Below are 14127 nucleotides of genomic sequence, written 5' to 3' on the forward strand. Positions count from 1 at the left end.
CACCTAAAAGAGAGAGAGAGAGAGAGAGAGAGACGAGAGAGGAAGAGAGAGAGAGAGAGAGAGAGAGAGAGAGAGAGAATTTCACGTGCTTACTTACCATCGAACTCCTTTAATCAAGGGTGAGCATCTGTGGAACAAAGGCCCACAGCTGCTTTATTACGACGACGTAGCAATTGACACAGCAGCAGCGTGTCAATCTCTCTACCACACAGCGCCATTCACCTCTCCGCGGCTCGTACTCTGAAATCAGGAAAATCATCTTAGCGATTCGTTTCTTATTTGTTATCGAGTGCAGAACACTTCAAAACTTCGTCCTTTTACTGTCGACGTACGCACCCCGATTCCTACCAATACAATGTGTAGTCTTATTATGAACAGGCATTTGAGTTACAAATGCAAAGGACCTGTTTGTTTCCCAGGCATGCAAGATTGATGACAATTCTGAACGTGGCTTTTCTTATTTCCACTCAGTGTCTGTCACTTCTATCCAGATGTAAATAGCATTTAAATCGATTCGTTCTCCATCATTTGCGTGTTTGCTTCCATAGCAAAAACAATTCATGTATCCAAAATCTAATCTCCGATATTTTTCACATTTTTTAGCTACAAAAACATCACAGAGAAACTTTTAGTCTAAGGCAGTGTTTTTCAACCTTTTTACCTCAGGGCGCATCCATGAATTAACAGAAATTTTGGGGCGCACCTTTGATTTTAATATGGACAAAATCTTTATGAAATTTTAATTTATTGTGAAGTTCCAGAAACTTTAAATTGCTGGTACGGTAATACTTTCTTCCTAAGACGATGTTTTACTTTTTTTGTGCATAGCGTTCAAGCATATTTTAAAATGTTTTTTTTTTCATATATTTCATTCTGCATATTTTTATTTTCTTTTAATTGTCTTTTTCCTCACTTATTTCCTTTGGGACTGCTTTTCCTGCTAGTGCCCTCGGGTCTATAGCAGTTGGAGTTCATAATAATAATATAATAATAATAATAATAATAATAATAATAATAATAATAATAATAATAATAATAATTATTATTATTATTATAATTTGTAGTAGAAGTAGCAGTAATAGGAAAATAATAAATATGTATTCTAAAACAACCATTTATTCTTTAGATATTGCATTTTGCATTTAAGTATCCTAATGAGAAACCTGTGCTTGATGAGAATTAGCAATTTTGTGAATGTTAGGCCTTATATGTGATAAACAAACTCTCAACTCTTCATCAATACATTTAATATTTGATCTACTTTTAAATTTAATGTTAGTTAGTACAGAAAATCCTTGTTCACAAAGATAAGATGTGGAAAACTGCAAGAAAACCGTTAATGCCTTGTTAGCTATTGAAGGATATTCTTCTTTAACTGAAATCCAAAACTGATCGATGGGCACCTCTTTATACTTGATCTTTACTCCCCGATCAGTAGAAATGGGGGCCAGCTCTTCCTCTTCTGTTAACATAAAGTCAATGAAAGGGTTGCGAATCCAGTCGTACTGCTCGGTGTTTATTGGAGGAAAGTAATAATTCAGATTACCATCCAGAGTCGCTAAATGATCCACTATTAAAGGAATTAAATCGTCTGAATAGCCTTTTCTCAACAAAGGAAACATTTCCAAACAGCCTGAACTTGCTTTTCTTTTCCAAATCACTATTTTCTTCTGGAATGCTTTGATTCTGTCGGTAGATGAGAAAAGATTTTCATTTCCACTTTGCATAGACATGTTCAGATTATTGAAGCGTTGAAACATATCAGTCAGAAATTCCAGTTTTGATGTCCAAAACTCACATTCCAAAAGTCCACAAAATTTATTTTGATTTTCTTTTTTAAAAAATACCAATGGTTCTTCGCGAAGTTCAAGCACACGACAGAGCACCTTTCCTCTTGACAACCATCTAACTCCTGTGTGCTATTAATAGCAAGCGAGTGTGTTGTGAATCTACGTTTTCACAGTTGTTTAAATATACGACCCTTTACTGGTCTAGTCTTCATGAAATTTACCATTTGGACAACTTGATCAAAAACTTCTTTCAATTTAATACCCGGTGTTTTTGCCATCAGGACCTCTCTATGCAAGAAACAGTAAGTTGTTATTATCTTGCAAAATTTATGAAAACAATAACAGATATTTTGAACATAGAATATAATTTTCATATTCCTTGGGGCGCACCTGAGGACCTCACGGGGCACACCAGTGCGCCCGGGGGCATAGGTTGAGAAACGCTGGTCTAAGGGAATATTTAAACACGAATTCTGGTGCCGATAAATAACAAGTCTGAATTAAAATATCGATGTGGACCAAAAAGAAAAAATAGAGTTAAGCCATTTACATGCAGAGGTGTTCATTGTGGAACAGCACTTCAATCAGGCCGAAACGACTCGCATCAAGAGAGTCACTGCAGCAGAGGCCCTTAAGTCCCCAGATATAAACAAATGACTTCCACAGATCAAGAGGCGCACTCTATAGCAACAGAATGGAATACAGAGTTTAGGCCCACGGCCAAGCACTGGGACCTATGCGGTCATTCAGCGCTGGAAAGGAAACTGAGAGCGAGTAGATATGAAAAGTGAAAACCTCGCAGTTGCAATCTGAAATAATTGTCAGGAAAGGGTGGATAGCACGATGGAAGAAAGACAATACGAATGGAGATACAGTAAAAGGAATGAAAGGGGATGTAACTAGGGTTCGAAGGGACGCTGCAAAGAACATTTACCAATGCCTACAGTGCACCCCCATGAAGTGTACTGATGGCACAACCCCACTACGGGACACTAAATGAAATTCAATTTTGTCACCCTTGTCCTACCATCCTCCTTCCTATGAGCAGCCCAACAGCTTTAAGGATCAAATAATTTCGGGATGTTTTAGACGACCTCTGGGAGAAGAAAAGCAGCAATAAGGAATTGAAAAAGCCTGGCGACTGTTCAAGTAGGTCTTGGTGATTCGAAGGTTCCCACAGCAGTGTATTGTTGGAGGATTTCCACAATGCTTAACTAAGCAATTTTATGCTCCTGAACTTCTTGTGGCTTCGTTTAAGAAGAAGACGTCAACAAGCGAGGTTACATTTGATGGTCGCCATCAACAATGTCTGTTCTAGAATATAAATTCTGTCAGTCAGTATTTGAACTTTCTCTCTCTTTCTTTTGCAGACACAGGAATTGCAATTAATATCATCCATCATATTGAATTGAGTTGAATATAGAATTTAGGCCAAATGCCAAGCACTGGGACCTATGAGGTCATTCAGCACTGAATTGGAAATTGACAGTAAAAGGTTTGAAAGGTGTAACAGGAGGAAAGCCTCGCAGTTGCACAATGAAACAAGTGTTAGGAGAGGGTGGAAAGTAAGATAAAGAATTTGAATAATAAAAGAGGTACAGTAAAAGGAACGAAAGTAGCTGCAGCTAGGGGCCGAGGGCACGCTGTAAAAAAAACCTTCCTACAGTGCACCGCATGAGGTTCACTGACGGCACTACCCCCTACGGGTTCCATAATATTGATTCTTTCTGGAGATAAGACACATTCCTATATCTATAAACATTGTCGCCTGTTTATCTCATGACAATCAGCTGAGTTTTCCTGGTGTATGTAGTCATTTTTTCTCAGTCTTCTATTTCATTTACATCTGCATTTTCTTCCGTTAGTTTCTGCTCACCATAAACCTCCTCTTTTCATTTAGTCACTTATTTCTTAACAAAGTCACAGTATTGTTAGCATACTGTCACTCTTGCTCAAATTGCATTATCCGTTTTATTTTTCATTCTCGTCTATATTAACTTATTCAAGTTATCAATATATAACAGTTTTAATTTGCTTTTTTTTTTTTACTTAATTTTATTATCATAATATTGTAGTCATTTCATTCATACAGCTTGCCACAACAGATCTGCTTTAACTGGTAGTTGAATGTGACAATTCTCGCAAACACATGACCTCAGATATGAGCACACCCAAGAAGATTAAACACTGAACGCCTCCAAAATTCTCAGCTGAATCCACTGGCTTTCTAACAGTCTCTTTATTTTTACAGTGAATCCGACACCTGTTGAGACCCTGAAGAAGCACACTAGTGACACAGGGGGTGGGTGGGGGTAGCAGCCATGGGGGGTGGGGCTCTGCAACTCGCCCACCCACCATACCAGCGACCATCCTCAGGGCTGTAGTCAATCTAATTAGCATCCTTCATCCCACTGCAAATCCTCGGCCGCTGGAAAACTGCTGCCTGTCTACAAACACTCCACGGTGAGTACCTACTTCTGATTCATCTTTGTTTATACATGGATTATCCATAATTTCCGTCTTTTATTATTTTAAATGGGGATGTAAGGTATTGAAAATAAGTATGTAATATTTATGATTATATGTATGTATGTATGTAGGTACTATGTACGTGTAGTATGTATGTAATTGTTATCCGTATTATGTGTATGTGTACTATAATATATGTATATATATATATATAGATATATATATATATATATATATATATGTGTGTGTGTGTATGTGTGTGTGTATGTATGTATGTATCGTATGTATTATAAAATGTAATACATATATTAATATATATATATGCATAGTATAATACATATATATTATAAATGTAAGATATAGTATATTATATATATATATCAGATAGATTAGATAGATAGATAGATAGATAGATAGATAGATAGACAGATAGATAGATAGATAGATAGATAGATATAGATATATAGAATTAGATAGATAGATAGATAGCTTTTGTTAACTTTAAAATGCTCCTTTTTTGGAATGAAACTAACATTTTATTATTATAAATGGTCAAAGTTGCTCCCGACTGTTAACAGTTTATAATATTCACTATGAGCAACACAATCAGGAACGTTTGTGCTGCTTCCGTTGAAAATATTCCTCAGTCAATAACTGATATTATCCAGGCCTTCATTTTTTCCATTCCAAATAACTTAAGTGTGGAATCATTATTTCAAATCAATTGGAGACCTTTTTATTCAGACCCTTTTCTTTATCTTTATCATATCATTACCACATCAAATCCTCCCAGCCCAGTAAGAAATACAATTATGTGGCCTTTGCCTCTCTGACTAGATAACTATGACACAATGGCAAAATCTTTATTAGAAGTATTTTTATGTAAGCAATAAACTATTAATTTTCTAGATGTCCACCGAGGCAAGAGCATCACCTAGTGGTGGTCGGGATAGTGTGGAGAGCCTTCCCACCCAGCCCTACCCACCCCACTTTTACCCAGCTCCCAATTATCAAGGAGGCCCCCAGCCACCATGGATACCTGGACAGCTCCCTCCAGGAGTGTCGGGCCCATGGCCTCCACCCTGGGCATACCCTGGACCTCCTCCTGGATGGTCTCCCACAGCATCTGGAGGAAAGATAAGTCCTCACAGCAGCACGGTTCCCATGCCTTCAGACGAATACACTGTGGACACAATGAGACGAATCTACAACGACGATGACGGCCGCATCGAGATACAAAGGGTAAAAGTGCAACGACGTCAGCCTGAAGGTTCTGCGGCTGTCATGTTTCCACCCCCGGGTGATCCAAAGAGTCTTGTCCCCGTTGGCTCTTTTCCTCTCAATGAAAAGAGACCACCACCTCGAAAGAATAAAATGAAACGACAGATGGAACTCATGAAGTCTCTTCAAGGACAACAGGGATCTTATCCTTGGTATCCATATATGCCATGCATGCCATATCCTTATCCATATCCATACTATTATGGAGGAGGATGCGTGTGGCCTGGGGGTATGCCTCCACCACCACTAACTCCATGGCCTGGAAGTGATGACAGTGAAAGAACAACATCCCGCCAAGAATCTCTTCCAGCAACGCTAGATTCCCAGCGCCTCGAGTCTCGTGTATCAGTGACATCTAATAATTCTCATTCCCCCATTTTTCAACGGTCCCCATCACCAGCAGCTACAACTCATAGCATTGCACCATCTGACAGCATATCAGTCTGTGGATACAAAGCTGAAGACTCAATGAGTTTCAGTATACGTGGACCAACGCCACCTCCTCGCAGGAGTCGGGGACCTACAGACAAAAAGCTGCGAGCTATAATGGCTCCAAGTGATGATGTATCAGATGCAGGAGATAAGATTTCCATTATTACTACTAGTACTGACATTGTGCCATATCAAAAACCACCTCGGAGAAAACGAAAATCAAAGATGGCAAGCATTAGTGACGTAAGCTACTTAGACCAAAAAGATATTGATAGTCTTAGTGACCGAAGCAGTATTGCATCAGAAATTACATGTGATGATTCAAGACTAAATTCAGAACTTTCATATGCATTTCAAAAGTTTGAAAAGTCAGTAGATGTTTTTAAGTCAAAAGTTTCTGTTGAGTCAACACCTGTTAACACTCCACCTCGATCACCTTCTCCCATCATTTTGCATTCCAAAGATACCGCTGTCTCTGCAGAGGATAACACTACAATTCCACAGTCTGAGGACACTGTTGGTGAGGATACAGATACTTATATTGTTAATAATACAGACAGTCTTCAAGATAAGCAACCATCAACTGTATCATATTCATCTCTTCCACCACTGGAAACTGTTCCATCTGATTCTACATCACTATCTGTAACTACAAAAGAAGAAACTGCACAGGAAGTTAGTAAGTCACAACAAGAAACGAATTCACAGAAAGTGCTAACAACCGCCTCTGAAGATACTACAAGTACTTTAGTGAAACCTACTGACGGAAACTTAATACCAGTTGAGGGAACTGATACAACATCCACAACAGCAGCTGATATACCAATAAAAACAGCTTCCCAGTCTATACATGAAACAGTTGCATCTACTACAGAGTCAAATGCCATGACATCAAACATACCATACACCTCATCAAGTGATACAACAGTACCTTCATTGTCCACATCTACAGACAACTCTCAACTGCAAACAGACACCAAAGAGACGAAAGAAAAAGATTCTTCGCAACCAACTCTTGCTGGGAAACTTGAAGTGACTGAAGCAGAACTGGATGCGTCTAGTGGCCGAGACTCAAGGCTAAGCTCAAGTACTTTCTTCTCTATTCGTCCTTCTGATGACCCTCTCCACCTTGACACAGATTCCACTGACATCTTGCTTCCAACTACTGATGCCACCACTGCAGACGAGGTAAGCATATCAGAAAATTATTCCTTACCTGGAATTACTGTAGCTTAACAATGCACTGTGTCACAGCTTAAAAGTGTCTTTCTATATATTGTATAACTTCTTAAACACTCTGTTCAAGGAGACATAAATGGATGTTGGCACTGGAAAGAGCAAATATTAACACTCAAGGCTAAATGATATAAAGGTCATTGCAAATCTTTAACAAAACCCTCAAAGTCTGGGAGCTGATATACATGACAATGCTGAAACATCTGTAAGGACAGGAATTTCAACTCAAATGCACCTAAAAATGGAACTTTAATTGGTTTAATAACTTGGTTTGTTTGATTCAGCTGCCCAAGAAGGGTCTAACATTTTAGGATTAAGGTTATAATTCAACAAACCTATCATCAAAATTATTGGTATAGACAAATATTTCAAGAATCTTAGGAACAATTTGGTGCTAATATCGCAATGATTATCTGTCTTTAGTTTCGATAAAAGTGTCAGATCCATGTCTTCAAAACCATCTGGCTAACAGGGGTCACAGATTTCACTCAAGTTCCCAAGTACTGATACTGCAGTCCTTGGCTCTGAGGGTTAAACAGCATTAATTCTGTATGAATAAAACTCAAAACTGGGATTTGAGTACCAAAACTGCACCAATATTCCCAATGCATATTCATATCCAATTTGAAGGATAAGTCCAGTTTGAGTTCTTTATTCATTTAGATTTGCAACATCCTAATTGTAATTTCCTGGCATTTCTTAACAGGGATCAGAAATAAAATAATCAACAAATCTATGAATAGGAGAAAAATTGTCAGGTAAACTGAAAAGTATTATAGTTTGCTCAGGTAATGTTACATTAATAAATACAAGGGCTGACAAAATTTGCACCAACATTCAACTCTTTCACAGCATAATTAATTCTTGTCTCCATAAATACTACTTAGGCTCACTTACTGTTTTAATTTTAATAATAATATTAATGTACACATATTTTCAACAAAAAGATTCAAAATAGAATTAAGTGCAATCTATGAGATAAAACACTGGCAAAAGGTACTTATATTTCCCTAGGGTGGTGAGGGAACAGATTGGACAGCGAGTAGCCCAGTGGCAGAAGATACCGAGAGTTATCAGTGGGTCTTACAGCAACCTGGGGAGATACCAGATCTAACATGTTCAACAGCCGATCGTGAAGATGAGAGACGTAATGCGTGGCGTGCTGAAGTTAGGTATGGTTCAAACAGTTTTACTTAAATGATGCAAATTAACTTTGTAATAATTTTCCATAAAACACTAAAGGTTAAAAAACGGTATTTTTATTATAAAATAAAGTTTTAAATATACTTACCCAGTAATTACATTGCTTTGAGTTCCACTCACTCAGGTCACGCTAATTTGTTTTGGGGTAGGTGACCAAGACCCCACCCCCTTTCAGGAAAATAGAGAGGAACAACTTGGCAATGAGCTCATTTTGTTTATGCCCTTGTGTCCATGTGAGGGGAGGAGGGCAGGCTTCGATTATGTTGTTACTGTGTAAGTTTATACAAAACTTCATTTTATATAAGTAACTCACCCAGTAGTTGCATTGCTGAGTCCCACACTGGAAGTAGGTAGGATGCATGGACATATCTACAGCAAAAAATTCAGAACGGTAATGAATTTGAGACTAGAAAATAAGCCTATATTGATATAATGTTTCTTATTTCTTTACTTGATAAGAGAGTCGTTGCAAGAAGATACTGCCTCTGGTTTGCATTGCCAGAGAGTCGCCTGTAAATTAGAAGTAAGCAATAAATTTCACTTAAATGGCAGGGAAGTAGCAACAGCTTTTATCTAATGAGCCTTGACTTGACAGGAAGCAAAGGCATCGTCTCCAATCAAGGAATGAGCTTCTGTGATAAGGTCCCTGAGAAAGAATGCCAGAGCATTATTTGACAGTGAACGAGAGGGATTTTTAGCTGAACACCACAAGTCACTTGAAGGACCATGCAAACCCTCTGTTCAGTGGAGATAATATTTAAGATCTCTCACAGAGCATAGAGTGCTCTCTTCTTCACCAGGACCTACATTGTCTGTCAGACTTTGCCAGAAACCCCAAGGAAGGTGAACAGACATCATCACCTTGAGAGAATCCAACTCTCTTATCCACTGCATGAATCTCGCTTATTTGTTTTACCATTGCCAAAGCCATTTAAAGTAGTCTTTCTAGTCAGGTCCCTCAGAGATATTGAGCACTTCGGCTCAAATTGTGGGCCAGATAGCCATTTAAGGTCTATGTCCATTCCATAGAACTACTGCTACCTCCTTCTGTGTTGTGGTGTCAAAGGAATTTATGAGATCTGGCCGATCCTGGTTAAAGGAAAGGTCTACCCTCTATGTCTGAAGCCAGAGCCTACATGCCCTGTAGAATTTGATCATAAAGGTCAATGGACCTCTAGAGGTTCTCAGGTATAGCAGAATATCTGCTATCTCAGCTATAAATGTTTTAGTAAAAGAGATACTATGTCTCTTACACCAGGCTTGGAAAATTGCTCACTTTGCCTGGTATACTCTGTCAGAGGATTGCCTTCTACACTCGGCAACAGCTTGTGAAGCCGACCTTGAAAATCCCTCTTTCTAAGAAGTTTTCTGACAGTTTGAAGCCAGTTAGAGAAATGTGGTGTCTAAGTAAATGAGATCTTTTAAGGTAGCAACCTCAGAAAGTCTACCAACAGCTCTAAAAGATCGGGAAACCACTCGTAAAAGAAATTGTCTGATCAGTCCTAAGCATGACATAGGTCGCCCATGCTAAAGGATCTGGGGCTGGGGAGCATTATACTGGGTGATAGTTTTTCGAAGGGGCGAACAGATCAAGAATCGACATTCCCCAACAACTTCCAAAGATCCAGGCAGAATTGCTGAGTCCACTCCAAAGGTAAGACTTGGTTTTGGCAGCTCAATTCGTCTGCTAGATCACTGGCCTTTCCTTAAATAAAGCGAGTTAGAAGTTTGGTGTGGTTTTGGTTTGCTCAAAAAAGCAGATCTTTTGCTCTCTTGTAGAGGGAGAACGAGTGAGTTCCCCCTGCTTCTTTATATAGGACAGGCAGTCATGCTGTCTGAGTGGACTGCCACTTTCATACTGTAAACTTCCAACTCGAAAAACTTAAGCCCTACATGCACTGCCTTCAGTTCTTTGACATTTATATGCCTGTTTTGTTGCTCCCTTGACCATGTTCCAGAAATTCTTTTGTTCCCTATCATAGCTCCCCAACCTAGATCCGATGCATCGGAGTAAAAGTCTAGGTTGGGGCTCAAGAGGAAAAAGTGACTTGCCTTTAAATGTCTTCCTTCGCAATTCCACCATAGCAGGCCCTTCTTATTTCTGGAGTTACCTGGAACATGAACAAGCCCAGATATTCCCCTCTGTTCCAGCTCTTATCCTTAAGAAAAACTGGAGTGGTCTCATGTGAAGTCTGCCTAGGAGAACAAGCTATTTGATTGGTGATAATGTCCCTAGAAGGCTCATCCATTTTTTTTTGCTGAACAACTGTCAAACAACATGAGCCAGTTTACTGTTTTCATACAAGAGCTCACTCTTTTTTGAGAAGGAAAAACCCAAAAATTCTGTGTGTCTATCATCATCCCTAAATATAACATTTGTTGACAGGGATTAATCTGCGACTTTCGAATATTGATTATTTACCCTAACTCCTGGGCTAAAAACAGTGTCTTTCAAAGGTCCTCCAAACACTGTTCTCTTGACTGAGCTCGTACCAGCCAATTGTCGAGATAAGAGGGATATCTCTATTTCCACCACATGAGGCCATTTCCCTAGGGGAGCAAGAACCCTGGTAAGTATTTGTGGGGTCATCAAAAAGGCTGCAACAGAGAGCACGGAACTGGAATACTCTGTTTCTGAAAACAAACTGTAGATACTTCTTAAACTCTTGGTGAATAAGTACATGGAAGTAAGCATCCAGCATATCTATAGATGTCCTCCAATTGTTTGGGTGAATGGATGATAGGATGGTCCAATTTGTCTCCATCCTTAACTTTATCTTCTGGATGAAGACATTCAGGGCACTGACATCCAGGACAGGCCTCCATCCCCCTGATGCCTTTGGTACCACAAAATGAAGGTTGTAAAAACCTAGGGAGTTCTTGTTCTTGACTCGTTCTACTGCTCCCCTGATAAGAAGGAACGAAACCTCTTCTGACATGGTCGCAAACTTCTTTGAGCTGATTAAAGGTTCTCTGAAGGGAATGCTGTAACGTTCCTTCAGGACATTTACTATCCAAGGTTCCACCGCCTTTTTCCTTCTGTCTCTTCCAGAAGAGAGATGGCATCTACCTCCTATGGGAGCTCAGAGGCCAACATTCTTATTTCTGGGCTGAGGATCTTGCTGAAGACTTTAACCAAGCAATAGGCGAAGCACCCACCAACCCGAGATCTTGAAGAGGATCTCTGTCTGCTGCCACAAAAAGGGCATGTCTGCAGAAGAGAACCAGAACTAGATGACTGGGATAAGAGGTTTTGGGTGCTCCTCTTTTGAAGATCAGATGAAATACCCAAAACTGTAGCCTGTGGGAACAAATGATGATGATCCAAAGATGAGGAAGGAAACAAACTTCCGAGGGGAGTTACCCCCTTACAGGTGATGCAGATGATGACAAGGCTACAGGTGAGAAATACACAGGGAAGGTAGCCAGAGGATACCTTAGCAGAGATGAATAGGATGAAGGTTTTGAACCCTGAAAAAGATCATCATCCTCCTTATCAGACGGAACAGGAGACAAGGACAAATCAGGCTGATGAGTGGCCAACAGAGCCTTCTTAAGAAGGTTGAAAATGCTGTTTAATTTAGACTGAATAGGATCCACATAAGAAGTCTGAATACCAGCAGGAGGAACAGACTGTACTAGACAGTCACTCGAGGGAAGCAATGCTCTCAGTTGACTGTGAGCACTCTGGAGTCAGCTGAATCTCGGGCTCTACTGGCCGATCCACAATATGAAAACTTATGGGCACCAACAGAGCATTCATGAGAAACTGGGTGGCCCAGATAATGAATGAAGAACAAGCAGAGGTTAAAGGCCATTTAAACTTCTTGAGGTGCTCCGGCAAGAGCGGGGGCTCGGCATCCACAGGAGCCTCAGGTCTTGCAGTAAGGTCAGAAGCCAATGGAAGCTCTGAAGAGGACTTCTTAAAGCAATTGGGAGCCAAAAGAAACACTCTGGACTCTCTCAATGACTTCATGATGGACGAGGGCTTCACAAAGGCTCCTTAAACTTCTTATAAGGCACTGGAGGCAAACATGACACATCCAATACATGCCTCTTAAAAGGGTGTGATTCATCCACAAAATGCCATTGGGACTGGAATCATCCGAACTTAACAAAAGCTTATGAGCGTCCAGAGATAAATCTTTTCAATGGTGCCTAGCTGCAACCCGGGAATCATCAGCAAAGGTTCAACTGAGGAGACTACTACCCAGGGGCAGACCCCACTGACCTCCCAGGATTAAGGGAGTCTGCCATTGACCTTTGCCAAGGAGAATCAGTGGGCCGGGCAGCCACCTCCTCCACCAACACTTCACTATCACTGGGCACTAATGGGCACTCCAAATCACCTTATTTCCCATTAACACTTTCACTGACAAGGCTATTTGAGCCACAGACTCAAGCACTAACTCAAATCTTTTAAGTATTTTCAACTTGAGGCTGGTTATTGGGTCGGGATCAGGTTTGGTGGCAATGGAACCAGGAACAGGAGTGGGTTACACAGTTGAAGAATTAGGAACGGGATCCACACACACACACACACACACACACACACACACACACACACACACACACACACACACACACAGTAGGATTGATATCAGCATTAGCATTATTAATATCAAAAGCAGACCCCTGGCTAGCTAAAGACTTAATTCATATAGCAGTTGCCTTCCTCTTCTTATCCCTACCCAATTTATTTAAATGTGTATTCACTGTCTTCCACTTCTTACCATCCCAATCAGAACATTCACTGCATCTCAATTCAAATGAACACACTTGTCCTCTACAACCTGTATATAAAGTATGAGAATCATAAGATTCTTTGGTAAAGTGAGCATTGCAACCTTTGCTGCCATACCTGACACTTGTCAAACTAATGTCTAACATTCTTAAGCATATCCATTAACTGTCGCAATCAGATATTTGATCTAAATCAATCAATCACTTTTAGAAAAGTCCTAATTCTATCTAATTAGGCCAAGAAGGCCAACGGAAAGAGAATACTTCACCAAATTGATGAACAAATACATACAATCAGAATAATAGCAAATTCCAAACCAAGCTGTTGCTATGAGCTGAAGCACAACCAACAGCTGGCAGAAACAAATTGAGCTCTTTGCCAACTTATTCCTCTCTTTCCCTGAAAGTGGACAAGGTCTTGGTCATCTACTCCAAAACAAATTAGTGTGAACCGCAAATTTCACATTTTTTGCTGCCGAGTGACTGAAACTCAAATTAATGTAATTAGTACATACTGTGTAAGTTACCTATATAAAAAAGACATTTATCAGTATCAATTACATCATGACCTTGATATGCATTTCAGCTTATGGCGTGCACGCTTGGTGGTATCACTCTGCCGAGGCAGAGGACTTGATCGCCAGGATTGGGCCACATTTCACCTGCTAGTGCATCATCCTTTAACATTAGACTTGAAACTATCCATTTTGCATGCACCTCGTCTCTGTGTTGCAAATTCAACCACTGGAGCAGCACTTGTAAGAGTTGCACTTATCCACCTTGCTCAATATGGAGAAACACTTCTGCAACCAGAAGCTAGTCGACAGCTAGGCTGGAGATCTATAAAAGTTGATCCTAACCAGTCTTGGGCACCAGTCAAGGTATTTAGCTAATACATCTGATGCATAAAAATGCTTAATTTTTACTTTGAAATCCCACTGAGATACATGATAAAATGTTCTTGCTGATATAG

At 39.9% G+C, this 14127-nt stretch overlaps 1 protein-coding gene and 1 long non-coding RNA gene across 6 annotated transcripts in view; one reads left to right on the plus strand and one right to left on the minus strand.

The window, feature by feature from the left end:
- LOC135219603 (uncharacterized) overlaps positions 1-14127 on the minus strand; it is a 125101-nt gene that overhangs the window by 73639 nt on the left and 37335 nt on the right. Inside the window, exon 2 of the long non-coding RNA XR_010315469.1 lies at positions 98-240. This is a non-coding gene — a long non-coding RNA (uncharacterized LOC135219603). The remainder of the gene's footprint in view (positions 1-97; positions 241-14127) is intronic.
- Positions 1-14127, plus strand: part of LOC135219602 (mucin-2-like) — a 95988-nt gene that overhangs the window by 28356 nt on the left and 53505 nt on the right. For all 5 annotated transcript variants that reach the window (XM_064256493.1, XM_064256494.1, XM_064256495.1 and 2 more), the window contains exons 2-5: positions 4042-4253; positions 5169-7160; positions 8223-8380; positions 13741-14035. In XM_064256493.1, coding sequence (XP_064112563.1) covers positions 5169-7160; positions 8223-8380; positions 13741-14035 — 2445 coding nt within the window. In that variant the 5' untranslated portion in view covers positions 4042-4253. The remainder of the gene's footprint in view (positions 1-4041; positions 4254-5168; positions 7161-8222; positions 8381-13740; positions 14036-14127) is intronic.

The sequence above is a fragment of the Macrobrachium nipponense genome, chromosome 1 (genome assembly GCF_015104395.2).
Source record: "Macrobrachium nipponense isolate FS-2020 chromosome 1, ASM1510439v2, whole genome shotgun sequence".
In the NCBI taxonomy this organism is placed as follows: domain Eukaryota; kingdom Metazoa; phylum Arthropoda; class Malacostraca; order Decapoda; family Palaemonidae; genus Macrobrachium; species Macrobrachium nipponense.